This window comes from Gekko japonicus, unplaced genomic scaffold (assembly GCF_001447785.1).
Source record: "Gekko japonicus isolate JY-2015 unplaced genomic scaffold, Gekko_japonicus_V1.1 scaffold1152, whole genome shotgun sequence".
Taxonomy (NCBI): Eukaryota; Metazoa; Chordata; class Lepidosauria; order Squamata; family Gekkonidae; genus Gekko; species Gekko japonicus.
Genome location: NW_015160872.1, coordinates 156,749 through 170,844, shown reverse-complemented (window position 1 = coordinate 170,844; position 14,096 = coordinate 156,749). Strand labels below are relative to the sequence as shown.

Genomic DNA, 14,096 nt, shown 5'->3' with positions numbered 1-14,096 from the left:
TCTGAGCATTTCTAAATCTCTCCCGACTGTGTGTGAAATGTTTCCAAGCCACCAGTGTACGTTTCTTGGGATGTCCTAGTCCATCCAGTATGGTCACTGACCTAGTCCACTGAGGGCGTCGGTGTGGCGCAGTGGTCAGAGTGCTGGATCGGGGAGACCCAGGTTCAAGTACCCCCATGCTATGGAAGCTCGCTGGGTGACCTCGGGCCAGTCCTGCCCTCTCAGCCTAATCTGCCTCTCAGGGTTGCTGTGGGGATTAAATTGAGGAGAGGAGAAGAATGGAGGCTGCTTTGGGTCTCCACGGAGAAAGAAAGGGGGGGAATAAATGAAGTAAGTTAACTATAAGACCACCAAGTCAAAAGGCATGTCTAAAACTGAAAGCCCCGATCCTCTAAATCCCTGCCAGGGCTATTATTGCTGGTTAGCGGGAAGGCAGCAGGAAGGTTTGTTACTCAGTCATGGTTTCCTGCCTCTTTCAGAATCCCCCTACAGTAGCAAGCGGGGTAAAGTCTTGGGCACAGGCCAGCGTTACCCATGGAGCGCAAGGAGATGGTAAGTGGCGTTGAAACTCACTTTTGTCTGAAGCTGGGATTTGGTAAGAAGGGGTTAAAAACATCAGAGCGGGCAACCAGTTCCAGGGCCCAGAGGCCGAGGCCTTCCCCCGATGTCGCCTCCTGGCTCTGGGACTCGGAGGCTCAGTGCCTCGGAATGTGGAGGTTCCCCTCAGTCGCCATGGCTCCTAGCCACTGATAGACCCCTCCTCCCCGGATCTATCTAATCCCCCTTTAAAGCTGTTTATTCCTGTGGCCATCACTACATCCCTCTGGCAGGGAATTCCACCTTTTACTCACTCTCTGTGTAAAGTAGTATTTCTTTTTGTCCGTCCTGAACCTACTGCCCCTCAGCTTCATTGGAACGCCCTTCAGTTCTAGTATTTTGGGAGAGGGAGAAAAAATTCTCTTTGTCAACTCTCTCCACCCCATGCATGATTTTATAAGCCTCTATCTTGCCCCCCCCCCCCCCCGGTCAATTGTCTCTTTTCTAAACGGAAAAGTCCCAGACTCTCCAGCCTTTCCTCCTAGGGAAGGTGCTCCAACCTCCAGTATTTTAAAGCACTCCTCCAGAGGCGTAGGAACTGAGATTCGTGTGGGGTTTTCTTCCTCTGGTGTCAAGGTGGAAAGGGATCAAGCCTACTGTCGCGATTCTCTCGCGAGGAATTTCCGACCCTGCAGGCGGCTGGCGACCAGGACAAAGCTGGCAAAGAAAAGGACACTACCGATGCGTCGTATGGGCCCGGACCAAACCTCCGCCCCCAGAGTGAGTGGGGGTCACCTGGAGTGGGCCGCTCTGTCTCAGCCCCGGGGCAACGGGATGCCCTTTGCTCCCAAACCTAAACTAGGATCTGACAGGAGGTCTTCTCGCTTGCCATTCATCCTCTCCTCTCCCTCCCCCTGGTCTCTTTGCAGACGCAACCGGCTGGCGGGATGGAGGCGGGCGGGGCACCGATGGGGAGCTGCTGCCTGAGGATGGACGGGCTGGGGTCGGCATGCAGCCCAATGTCCCGCCTCAGTTTCCTCCTTACCGGGGGATGATGCCGCCATTTGTAAGTATACCTGGGGGGCCGCTCGGGGTTCTGGTGCCTCCTTCTTTTGTTGTCTCCAGACCCACCTTCCATTCTCTGGAATAAATAGGGGTGGTGGTGGATAAAAGCAGGAGTCACGGTAAATTTGAAAGGCTACAGGGATAGGAAGGAAGGGGCTTCCTTTGTGGGTTTGAGGATGGTAGACACATGTGTTGGTGGCAGGCTGCCGGTGCTAGAGAACTGGGGAAGAGCAGCTGGTCTCATCGTAAATCAAAATCCTCCTTCCCCTTCACAGATGTATCCCCCATACCTCCCGTTCCCGCCTCCGTATGGGCCACAGGGACCGTACCGCTACCCCACAGCGGAAGCACAGAGGTAGGTGCAAGAAGATAAATGGGGGGGGGCACATAATGGTGTTGGGAAAGGCATGTGGAAGGTCTGAGCGTGGGAGAGGGAGGGCACAGGTGCTGGAGACCCCGGAAGGTGGAGCCAGCATTCCTTGTGGTAGTCGCGTTGAGAATTCCAGCGCTTTCTTCATCCACTTCCTTTGACTCATTCTAACTCCAGTGAAGGTGAGTGAAAGCAGCCAAGGGCCACACTTCTTCCCTTGAGGCAGTTCATCAGAGAGGAGTAGAGCAGGCGGTGGTGCCTGTGAGGTGGAAGAGATCCCAGGCAGGCGGTATCCTTCCTTGCCCTCATGCATGTGCAGAAATAAGGGAATGGCTCTTTTGTTGGGCTGGCGGGTGGGAGAGATCAGGAAGGGGATACTCAGCTGCCTGTAAATCCGTAGAGTGCAGCACTCCAGTCTGATTGTGGAGGAACTATCCCAGTGTTTGCCGCTGAGCCGTGAAATCCCTAATCTGCCTCTCATTGTGGATTGTCTTACCTTTAATTCCTTCAGGAGATGGCTGGGAGGGGGGAGGTCCTCTGTAGGCAGACTTTGTATCACACTGGGGGGGGGGTTGCTTTTTTTGTATTCTTTGTGTGTGCGCGCACCTGGAAGTCATGGCGACCTCTAGTGACTGTGTGCACCTGGAAGTCATGGCGACCTCTAGTGACTGTGTGCACCTGGAAGTCATGGCAACCTCTGGTAACTTGACCCCTTCCGGGGGCCTGGAGGGTATTCCGAGAGGGGGCTGAATATAAAGCCTGCCCCCGCCTCCGGTATTCCAAGGAGGTCCCCATCCAAATACTTGCCAGAGTCAACCCTGCTTAGCTTCCGAGAGCTGACAAGATTGGGCTTGTCTGGGCTATCCAGATCAGGGCACATCACACTGTTTGATCTTCTGGTTCCTCTAGTGTGTACGACACCAGAAACAATTTGGCTTGGTAGCATCGCGGAGGCAGAGATGGGGCCTCTTCTCATTCTTCTTTCCTCAGGTTCCAGAGGCTCCCGGGACCCCGCCCCTCGCAACCTCCGCTGCGCATGCCGGAGCCCGTGAGCAGGCCACCCGTCCTCAAACAGGATGACCTGAAAGAGTTTGACGAGTTGGACCAGGAGAATGATGAAGGCTGGGCAGGTGATTGGCGGGCCTTTGCTTGGGGGGGGTGTCACGTAGCCTCACCTCGGCGTTCTGGAGTTTGTCTGCCGTCCCTTCAGCCCCCGGGGGGGGGGGCCTTCCTAAGGGGATCGACCCTCCAGGACGTTCTCCAGTCCTGAGACTCAGTCTGAGTCTGCCAGTGTCTCTCCCCCTCAGGAGCCCACGAAGAAGTGGACTACACCGAGAAGCTGAAATTCAGCGACGAAGAAGACGGGAAATTAAAGAGTCTGATGAAGAAGCTGCTGCTGAGAACCGGTAGGGATCTGTTAATGAGGCAGCCACGCATGACTTTCCCACAGCATTAGCATCCAGAGCTTCAGGATTGTGGACCCCTTGAGGGCAGATGAGCTCCCAGCAGTGTCCAGGGAATCACCCCTCAGAATGTGTCTTTCCCCCGCAGCTGCTTCTGTGAAGGGCACCAGAGTCTGATTTATCGTTGGACCTGCTACCGTCACTCCTTCCAGTGCACGCCGTGATCCCCGCAGTCCCGTTTGACAACCTTTTCCTCCCTTCTCTTTCTCCACAAGGAACGATGAGGCTTCTGGCCCTGAAAGCCAGCAGTCGGGCCCAGATGCAAAGAAGGCCGGAACCCCAAAAGAGGAGCAGCCTCCGGTAAAGATGGCCTGGGCGGAAAACTCCCGTCCCCAAGAGGGCACCAAAGAGCCCCCGCCGCCACCCTGCCCCGTGGTCCGGCCGCCGCCACCTCCCCCACCCAACCGGGGCAACTGGGGGCAACCGAATGACTTCCCGGTGAGTTTTGAAGTGCTTGGGAAGCTTGGCAGGTGCTGTTCACAAAGAAGGCTGGCGGTCAAAGCCCAGAAGGCTGAGTTCCTTCAGCACGCCAGAGGGCAAATTGGGCTCGAGTCCATGTCAGGGTGAAAGGCCAGGTGAAGGACCTTCAAAGGCTCTTGTTCCGTTGAAACCTGGTTCAGTCTGGAAGAAGCACCTCGTAGGTGATCTGCCTGTGAACCGCCCTTGTTAACAAAACATGCTTGAGGCTTAGAATGTGACCCCTCCACAGTCTTCCCTGAGGCAGGAAAGCTGTTTCTCAGTGGTGACTTTTCACGCTCTGAACTGAAGGCCTATGAGGTCGGGTGCCCTTCCAGTTACAAGTAGAAAGTGCCACTGCCGAAGAGTTCTTTCTAACTTTTGCTCAGCTTTTTAGTGGGGCAGAAAGTTAAACTAGAACCCTTCCTACTTATAACACAGCACCTTTTCATGTGGCGAGCGAGAGGGTGGGAGGAGGGTGCATGGAGGAACATTTGAACATAAAAGCCCCCCCCCCCCCAAGCCTCACCTCTGCAGCCTGAAGTGGTACTGCCCACTTTAGGCCTCTCCTCCCATTTGCTTACTCAGGGAAACCTTTTAAGAGGCCCGGGGTAGGAAATTGAAGTATGGGGTTAGAGTGGGGACGTAAAGATTGCCAACGACTTGCCTTCCACCAGATCAGTGTAGGTGGGCAGCATCCCAAGAATTTCCAGTGTTGGGTGAATGGGTGGGTGGGTGGGTGTTTTTTTAACCTTAACTCTGGCTGTCATGCAGGCAGGTGATTCCTCCCAGCTGGCGGGGGGAGATCTGCTTTGCAGAGTGGGGCTGAGACCAAGGGCAGAGACAGGAGAGCAGATGGCTCAGAAGCTTTAGGCTCTTGCAATATGCCAGTGTCTGTGTGGGAAGGGCAGCCGTCTCAAGGTAGAAGAGAGAAGCAAAGGCTCGGCGTGGCGGAGGCGTGGGCTTTGCATACTCTGCACCGGGAGGCATAGATGCTCAGAATTTGTTCTGAAACAATGAATTCTGTGGCCGGCATAAATTAAGCAAGTGTAGATGGACGGCTTCATTTGTTGGGGGGCTCGGAGACAGTGCCGCACAGGGTCTTGGGCAGAAATCCCCTGGGCCTGACCACCCGAACCCTGAGAATTCAGCCGGCATTGTACGTGTCAGCGTAAGCCTCTTACCAGGAATGAGTTAAAATGATCATGAGGCCGAATTCTGAACCCAGGGTGAGATTTTGTGCTGGCGCAGTGTGGATCCTGGAAATGTGGCAGACGAACAGCCCTCGGCATGAGCCCCTTACCTACCGGGGCTGAAACGAGCTTGAATAAGCAGGAGGTGATTTGGCTCTAAAGGGAAGGTGCCGGCTGAATTGCTTGGAGGGGAGGGCAGGGAGGGAGTGCAGCAGCAACCCGTGGGCGGACGTCCCCGAGTACGGAATTTCCATGGTTTGTTTTTGTGGGCGGTGGGGAGAGAATCTCTGCCCTCCCCCAGAACCTATGAGTCTCCCTAACGCACAGACACTGATCTGGGGCTCCCTCCTTCAGGACCGTCCTCTGCGGCCGCCCCCTCCGGAAGACGAGGACGAGGCCTGGCGTCAGCGCCGGAAGCAGTCGTCCTCCGAGATCTCTGCCGCTGTGGAGCGTGCCCGGCGTCGGCGGGAGGAAGAGGAGCGGCGTATGCAGGAGGAGCGGCGGGCCGCCTGCGCCGAGAAGCTCAAGCGGCTGGACGAGAAGTTTGGGGCGCCCGACAAGCGGCTGAAGCCCGAGCCTCCTAAGGAGCCGCCTGCCCCCCCTCCGGCCCCCGTGCCGGTGCCCTCCACCCCACCTGCTGCCCCACCTCCCCCAGAGGAGAAGCGGGAGAAAGAGGAGCCGGTTTTACCTAGCAAGGCGCGTGGTCCTGTCGGAGGCAGCAGCGGTGGGAGCAGCCAGGACTCAGTCAGTGCAGGTGAGGGAATACCCTTGCCCAGGTGCATGCATCCGTGCGCACGTGCTCCCCTGCAGCTTGCCAGTGGCATCCTCACCGCCCCCCGAGAAGTACCTGACAGCACAGGCTGTCAGTTGCACGTACCGTGGCCATCCGATAAATGTCTCCTGACTTCCCACGTGAAGGTTACTCCTAGTCTGAGCACAGGAGGGCGTCCCCATTCTCAGCCCTGGACCCCAGTCCCTGTCCTTTCTTTAGCTTTCAAAGCTTGCCATAATTAAGCCTTTTCTCTCCTGAACCTCCTGGAGAAACAAAACTAAATCTAAACATCCCGAGATGACGTCTGCTAAAACCTGCTTAAAACTTGACACAGCCTGCCAGCAGCCCTCCACTTTAAAAAAAAACCTCCCCGAACGAGCGTGTGCCCTTTCCAGTGACAAGAGTAGAAGACTGGAGTTGGGGTCGTGATATTTGCAGGGGTGAACAGGTTTGCCGTGGAGACCTGGCTTGATGCTCAAGTAGGCCTGGAAGACAGATGGAGCGGGGCTGTAGCTGTGGATCGGAAGGGGCTGGGAGGTACTTGGGGGGGGGGTGGAAAGAGATGGACAACCAAAACCACATAGTGCTAGTTCCCCCCCCCCCCAAATCTTCCAGGCTCCCACCAGTTGCCCATCACAGCTTGGCAGCCCAGACTAGGGGGCCTGGTGGCTAGGAGTGCCAGAAAGTGTATCTCGCCTACCTGTTGCTTTAGAGTGTTTGTGTGTGTGTCTCTCTCATGTGCCTCACAGCTGAGCCACTGCAGACTCCTCCCCCCAAGGAAGTGGCCGAAGTGAGGGAAGAGGCCATGCCGTTATCCGCACCGGCTCTCCCGGCGGCCGCCGCCATCCCAGCCAAGGCAGAGCCCAAGGGAGAGACAATTCTTCAGACACGCCAGCCGCCTCCGGCTCAGACTCTTGGCTACTCCAAGTATCAGAAGTCCCTGCCTCCCCGCTTCCAGAGGCAGCAGCAGGTATGGGGGAACCGAGTTGGGCTAGTGGGTTCGGAAGTAGATAGCTTGTTCCCAGTGGGGATGGGGAAGGGACCTCCCGGGGCCTGTGGCCGGCAGTGAGGCTGCTGCTCCGACTAGAGTCTCTGTCACCCATTGATGTCCTCACAGCTCTCTGAGCAACCCGCTGCTCTGTCGTCCTCCTGTGCCATAAGGAGCAGCATCGCTGACTAGCAGGCTAAAAGGGCACTGGCTCTTGTTTGTGGTTAAGTGCGTGGACTCTAATCTGGGAGGGCCGGGTTTGATTCCCCCACTCCTCCACTTGCAGCTGCTGGTGTGACTTTGGGTCAGTCATAAGTTCTCTCAGAGCTGTTCTCTCAAGGGCAGTCATCGAAAGAGCTTTCTCAGCCCCACCCACCTCACAGGGTGTCTGTTGTGGGGAGGGGGAAGGGAAAGGAGTCCGTAAGGCGCTCTGAGACTCCGAGTGAAGGGCAGGGTCTAAATCCAATCTCCTCCTCGTCTTCTTTCAGGAGCAGTTGTTGAAGCAGTGGCAGCAGCAGCAGCACAACCAGGCTCAGCCCCCAATGGCGTCCTCTGCACAGCAGCAGATCGCCGCGCCTCCCCTGGCTGCCATGGGCCCCTCGGGCAACGTCCACCCTCAGCCTGGGCCGCCCGGGCAGCAGCAAGCCCCAGCCCCGCCCCCGGCACAGCAGGCCCCGCCCAAAGGCATGTACCCGGGCTCCATTGGACGGCCTCCGCCCATGCCGCAGATGAACTTTGACCCTCGGTGGATGATGATCCCACCCTACATGGACCCACGCATGATGCAGGGACGGCCACCCTTGGATTTCTATCCACCAGCGGTGCACCCTTCTGGTAAGTAGATGCAGAGAAGGCCAGACAGTACTGAAGATGATCCAGGGCAGATCAGCAAGTAGGAGAGACGAGGTTAGCCGGATTCATCCGTCAGCCTCAGAGGGGGCTGAGCTTGGCAGACCGGATGAGCCGTCGGCTCTGACCTGTGCCTGCCTTTCTCTCCCTCAGGCCTCCTGCCCCGCGAGCGATCCGACAGCGGGGGCTCCGGCTCGGAGCAGTTTGACCGCCACCCTCCCCTCCTCCGAGAGCGGGGCACCCCGCCAGTCGATCCCAAGCTGGCCTGGGGCGGAGACGTCTTCACAAACGCCCCCTCGGCTGCAGACTCGCGGCCTCAAGCGGCATCCCATCGGCAGCAAGAGGAGGAGGAGAAGGGCCTGAGGTGAGAGGGTTTTCTGAAAGGGCCCCGATACACTGGCCAGGCAGCAGCCTGAGTTCTAGAGACACGAACCAGCCCTGAACTGAGCCGAGGTGCGTTTTGGTGTAGTGGTTAAGTGTGCGGACTCTAACCTGGGAGAAACGGGATTGATTCCCCAATCCTCCACGTGCACCTGCTGATGTGACCTTGGGTCAGTCACAAGCTCTGGCACAGCTGTCCTTGAGAAAGAGCAGTTTGTGCCAGACTTCTCTCAGCCCCACCCACCTCACAGGGTGTATGTTGTGGGGAGGGGAAGGGAAAAGGAGTTTGTCAGTCGCTCTGAGACTCTGAGTGAAGGGCAGGGTCTAAATCCAATCTCCTCCTCGTCTTCTTCTTCATCATTGCTGGAGCTGGGGCAGCGAGTCCTAGAGTTGTGATGGGCACTAGCTTTCTGGAGGGTTGCACGTTGGCCGCCGTAGCACCTCTCCGGGAAGGCCAGTTCCCAAGTCCCTTTTGGAACACCTGCTGTCCTTTGTGCCCTCCTTGTGCCTGGAAGGTTCCCCACCAGTCAGGAGTCCCAGGTGGCAACACTCAAGCCTCCGCACGTGGCCCCGGGCCCATCAGGAGCTCGGTCACAGGACCGCAACTGTTCCCTTAACCTTTCTTCTCCTTTCAGGAGCGAGACGCCTCCAGTCCGCCTACGTGAGGCCATCACCCCCCAGCCCTATATGGGGAACTACCAAGGCTTCTCAGAGAATGGCAGTTCCGCCCCACTGCACCGCTTCCCAGGGGATGAGTCATCACAGCCAGGGGGCCCCTGGCCAGGCAGTGTGGCTCTGACGGTACCAGCAGAGGTGAGCAGAAACGGACGCCCCGAACCCCAAGTCCAGCCGCCCCGCAAAAGTGAGGAAGAGCCCCAGCTGCTGCACCGCAACCCCCCCGAAGAGATCAAGTCCATCGAGCCCCCAGTCATTCGGCCCGTAGTAGCTAAGAAACCTCCCTCCGAACAGTCTAAAGAGGAGGCCCCAGCCAAAGAGGAGACGCTGCGCCGAGTGGAGAAACCACCACGGCAGCAGCACGAGTTCCACAAGCAGCCACGGCGCGAGTCCAAGACAGAGACACGCTGGGGTCCCCGTCCGGGCAGCAGCCGAAGAGCGGAGGAGATTGTTGGGGACAAGGTTCCGCGGCGAGCTGGGCCCATCAAGAAACCGCCTCCCGTGAAGGAGGCGAAAGACGAGGGTGAGGAGGGGCGTCCTGGTGGGAAGGCCAAGGAAGGTGGGGAGCCGGTGAACAGCAAGCCCGAACCCCCTAAGGAGTCCCCAAAGCCAGGCAAAGAGAACAAGGCCAAGCCCGTGGTAAATGGCGGGACAGTGATGCCGCCCAAAGATCAGCAGCAGGGGACGCTGTCCCCAAGCCGAAGGCGCCGAGAGGCCCCGTATGAGCACGGTGGCTACGCCGGCCGCGGTCGCGCCAGGGGCCGGGGAGAGTATTTTGCCCGAGGGCGAGGTTTTAGGGGGGCTTACAGCGGCCGCGGGCGAGGGGGCCGCGGCAGAAGCCGGGAGTTCCGCAGCTACCGCGAGCCCTTTTACCGGCTGGATGACGGCACCAGCAAAGTTGCCGGACAGGGCTCCGCCTTCCGCCCGCGCAACACCAGCGAGACACGGAGCGAGGGCTCAGAGTACGAAGAGATCCCCAAAAGGCGACGCCAGCGTGGCTCTGAGACGGGAAGCGAGACGCACGAGAGCGCCAGCGACGTGGCCCATTCAGACAAGGAGGTCACCAAAGAACCAGCCCCGAGCCAGCGCAACAGGGGCCCCCCAGTGACTTCAACTTCAGTGCCCTCCCCTCAGCCCCACAGCTTGCCTCGCTTTGCCGACAAGATGCCCCCACGCCTCTCCGACCCAGGCACTCGTGGTGGCCGTGTCTTCACTCCCCGCGGTGTCCCCTCACGTCGGGGCCGAGGAGGTAGCCGTGCACCCCCTGGCGGATGGAGTCCTCCATCGAAGCCACAGCCCAGCAAGAGACCCGAGAAGCAGCAAGAGATGGTGGTGGAGTCTTTGGGGAAGGAAAAGGCTTTGCCAGGGCCCCCATCAACAGCCCCCGAAGAACCCAGCAGCTTCCAAGGCCCGCCAAAACAACAGCAGCAGCAGCTTGGCTCTGGCCCAGACCGCAATTTTGATCGGCCTCCCCGGCGTCGCCGCCACGGGCGTTCCCAGCAGCAGGACAAGCCACCCCGGTTCCGCAGGCTGAAACAGGAGCGAGAGAACGCAGCCCGACTCAATGGCGAGCAGAGGGTCAGCCAGCCCTTCTCTCCCGCCCCTTCTGCCCCACTTCCGGAAGAATCCGTTGCACGGCGGGCCGCCGGCACAAAATCTCCCGATCTGTCCAACCAGAACTCAGACCAGGCGAACGAAGAGTGGGAGACCGCTTCAGAGAGCAGTGACTTCACTGAGCGCCGTGGGGGTGGCGAGAAGGAGCCGGCACCTGGCGGGCTCCCCCCCACTGCGTTCCTGAAAGGGGGCTGTTCCGGCGCCCCTTCCGTGGGCGGGCGGGCCTCCGGCAACGAGCTGAGCCTGGCCCAGCGCAAGGAGATGTCGAAGCGCAGCTTCTCCAGCCAGCGGCCCGGCATGGACCGACAGAACCGGCGCACGAACCCTGGTCCCGGCGGAGGAGGCAGGGCGGGTCGCGGAGGGGCCGGTGGCAGCCGCAACGGAGGTGACAAGAGGAGCTGGTCCTCTCCCAAGAACCGCAGGTAACTCCTCGGAGCGGGGAATGGCGGGGTTGAGAGCTGTAACACTGGGGGTTAGGGCTGACTGAGAGACAGCCAGGTGAGTCGTAAAACGGGTGATCTCTGTGGGGCGTGTCGGGGGGAGCATGGCAGTGGCACTGAGAGAGAGAGCGAAGGCTGGGATGATGGGGGGGGACCTGGGGAAAGACAGAGCTGGAGGACTGCCTAGGGAAGCCCTTTCTCCTGTGCGGTGTTTAGCAAGTGGCTGTGCAGAGTGACGGTCTTCAGTCTTCTCGGCTCTGGGGGTTGGGGGGCTGTCAAGTAGCAGCTGACGTTTGACAACCCTTGAGAGGGTTTTCAAGGCCAGCGATGGAACAGGGGTGGGTTGCCATTGCCTGCCTCTGCACAGACTCTGGGGTATCCCTTGGTTGTCCCCCATGTTCCCTCTAAGCTGTGGAGTCCTGTGAGCAAAAATTCTACTCTGTGAGTCATTGGCATTAAAGTTGTGAGCCAGCAATTTGGCTACTGCGTAAATTAGTTTGCTCTAGAGCCATACTCCCTAAGATGAGACAAAAATCTATGAGCCAGAGGCTAAAAAACTGTGAGCTGGCTCACACTAACTCAGTTTAGAGGGAACACTGGTCGTCTCCCATCCAAGTCCTCACCAGGGCTGACCCTGCTTAGCTTCGGGGGTCTGATGGAACTGGGCCATCCAAGGCAGGGCCCAGATCTAGGACCCACCTGTCGTCGTCAGGCAGACTTCTTGGCTGAAAGGGATCGAAAGGAGAGTGTCTCCCCACCAGGCATTGCACGGGGGCAGTGATGCTTCCCTGCTTCTGCCTGAAATGTGTCTCCGAATAAGCCCCCTGGTTGTCGTCAGTTCCACCCGTTAAAATTTACTGGTCTCTGGGGTTGCCTGGATTATTGGTCCCTTTTGCAATAATCCAGGCAAGTTATTGGCAGCTTCGGCATCAACACATCCAGGGGAGGGAAAAGGAAAGACGGCTACTTCTAAGCTCCCTCTGCAGTGGGAAGCGTGGCGCCCTCCGTTTTGTGATGGTTTCTGTCTTCCCCCGCCAGCCGGAACACCGACGACCACTCCCCAGGCCTGAGCCTGCCTCCGGCGCCCACCACCAGCACGGTGTACCGCCTGGACCACGTCATCCACAGCGACCCAGCCGGCATCCAGCAGGCCCTGGCTGAACTGGGCAGCCGCCACACCAAGCCTGCCTCGCCCAGCCCGTCCCAGCCACTCTTCCCAGGGCCGGGAGGTGGCAGGTCTGCTCTTTCTTTGGGACGCTTTGAGAGCAGGAGTAGCAGTGGTGCAGGTAGTGTTCAGAGTTCAGCTGTAAGGTATATCGGGAGCACTGTGTCTGGGGCAGGACTGCTCTGTGTGCTTTGGGGGGGGGCCAACAGTGGGAGGGCCTCTGGAGTTCTGGCCCCACTGGTGGACCTCCTGATGGCCCCTGGTCTTTAGCCATTGTGTTGGACTGGATGGGCAGTTGACCCCCTCCAACATGGCTTCTCTTCTGTTCTGTGTCCTTATGGGAATTGGGGGGGGGGGGGGGAGCCAGCCAGCCTCAGTGTGTCTGAGGGCTCCACACACGATCTGAGCGGGGCTTTCTGGGTCCCCAGGAACCTTCCGTTGCTAGGGGCCCCTAATTCCAGACAGAGCGTGTCTGAGGCGGAGATGTGAAAACGAGTGGGTTTCCTCCCCGTTTTTGTTCAGACTCGTGCTTCTTGGACAAGACCCAGCTCCTCCACTCCAGCAGCGGTCCCCTGAAGGAGGCCAGCTCCGTGAGTGGCTTTGCCGCCAAGCGCCGGGAACGGCCTCGCAAGCCAGACCTGCTGCAGCAGGTGAGCCTGAGGATCCCACAAGGGCGCTGGCCAGGAGGGGAGGGACGTCCGAGTTTTCCCGCATACCTCCCTTTTTCTGTCTCTCAGGAGCCCCTGGCTTTCCCCAGTGGTCCCGCTTTCACAGCCCCCAAGGAGGAGGGCCCGGGGGAACCCCGCAGCAGGAGTGTCCCGGTGACGGAGGGGCTCGCCCCGCAGATCTGGAGTCATTTGAATCCCAGTGAGTTGTTGGGATGTGGAGGGCAGGGTTCACAGTGCCCGTTCTTCTGGGAAAGGGGCATCTCGGGGGGGGGGGGGGGGTTTGGGCACAAAAGTGCTGATCTAAAGCACAAGGTGCTGCTCTCCATGTTGGGGATGTGCTATTCCTGCAGAAGTCTTGGGCTTGTACCAAGTGGGTATGGTGGCTGGTGGAGAACCGTGGCTTCCATGGGAGGCTTGAAAGGGGATCAGAAGGAGTGAAAGAGCCTTGGATTGAAAGCTGCCTACTAGCTGAAGCAAAGCAGACTTCCTTGGGGAGGGCCGGGGCTGTCTGAGACCAGCCTAAAAGGGAAAGTTATTGGCTCCTCCTTCACGCTGCCGGTGTCCGTCATGCAGACTCCTCCCGGAAGAGCTACCGGCCGGCCTCAGTGGAGCCTTGGATTGACCCGCTGAATTCCTTCGAGGAGGCCGCCAGCACAGAGGTGAGAGTTTGTCAGCAGCTGTGCTTCTTTCTGTGAGCGGGCGGGTAGGTGTGGAGGTGGGACAAGAGGGGAGGCGGCAAGACCTGCGTTCCGGCCTTACCCTTCCTGACGCCTCTCTGCTGTCCTTGCCCAGATGAGCCTGTCGGACAGCGGCGTGGACCTCAGCAGTGACTCACAAGTCTCCTCAGCCACCTGTAGCCAGCGCAGCTCTCCTGATGGGGGCCTGAAGGCCACGCCAGACAGCGGGGCCAAACGTGGCGGAGCTGTCGGCAAGCACGACGAGAACACGGCGTCTGTAGGGCCAGAGGGAGCAGAACTGAAGGAACAGAGAAGACGGCTGCCAGGCAGGGACTCTGGCCTGCTCAAGGAGAATCAGGTACGGAGATGATTCCGGGATAGCAGCAAAGCCTGGTCACCTTGCCCCTTCCCCTTTGCTGGGCTCCTTGAGAAAGTGGTCTGTGCCCCCGCCATCTCGTTGGCTAACATGTAGGTATCACCTGTCCCACATTGCTGTAATAATAATAATAATACCTTTCTATTTATTGATCGCTCAATCCGGCAGAGCTGCTGGCTCAGAACGATTTACAGTTACACGGTTTCACACAAGGGACTAACAATGTCATAGGGGTAATAGCCCTCACAGAGGTTTTTGTCAGGTTCTGAAGGGACCCGGGGGGCTTGTTTCTCCCCATACTGCTTGACTTAGGGATCACATAGAGCATTCCAGCGACATGGTTGATCACAGCGTCCGCATTCTGAGACGTTCCTTTCCTGATTGACCCTTTATTTCTCTGACCTTTT

The 14,096-nt window shown here is 58.6% G+C and overlaps 1 protein-coding gene across 1 annotated transcript in view; it reads left to right on the top strand.

The window, feature by feature from the left end:
• PRRC2A (proline-rich coiled-coil 2A) overlaps window positions 1-14,096 on the top strand; it is a 38,282-nt gene that overhangs the window by 16,764 nt on the left and 7,422 nt on the right. The window contains 18 exon segments of the mRNA XM_015422514.1: window positions 480-552; window positions 1,174-1,317; window positions 1,467-1,603; window positions 1,878-1,957; window positions 2,963-3,102; window positions 3,280-3,341; window positions 3,344-3,378; window positions 3,651-3,873; window positions 5,439-5,838; window positions 6,606-6,826; window positions 7,333-7,678; window positions 7,847-8,057; window positions 8,710-10,785; window positions 11,842-12,089; window positions 12,491-12,618; window positions 12,706-12,835; window positions 13,210-13,295; window positions 13,429-13,671. Of these exon segments, the coding sequence (XP_015278000.1) occupies window positions 480-552; window positions 1,174-1,317; window positions 1,467-1,603; window positions 1,878-1,957; window positions 2,963-3,102; window positions 3,280-3,341; window positions 3,344-3,378; window positions 3,651-3,873; window positions 5,439-5,838; window positions 6,606-6,826; window positions 7,333-7,678; window positions 7,847-8,057; window positions 8,710-10,785; window positions 11,842-12,089; window positions 12,491-12,618; window positions 12,706-12,835; window positions 13,210-13,295; window positions 13,429-13,671 (4,983 nt within the window).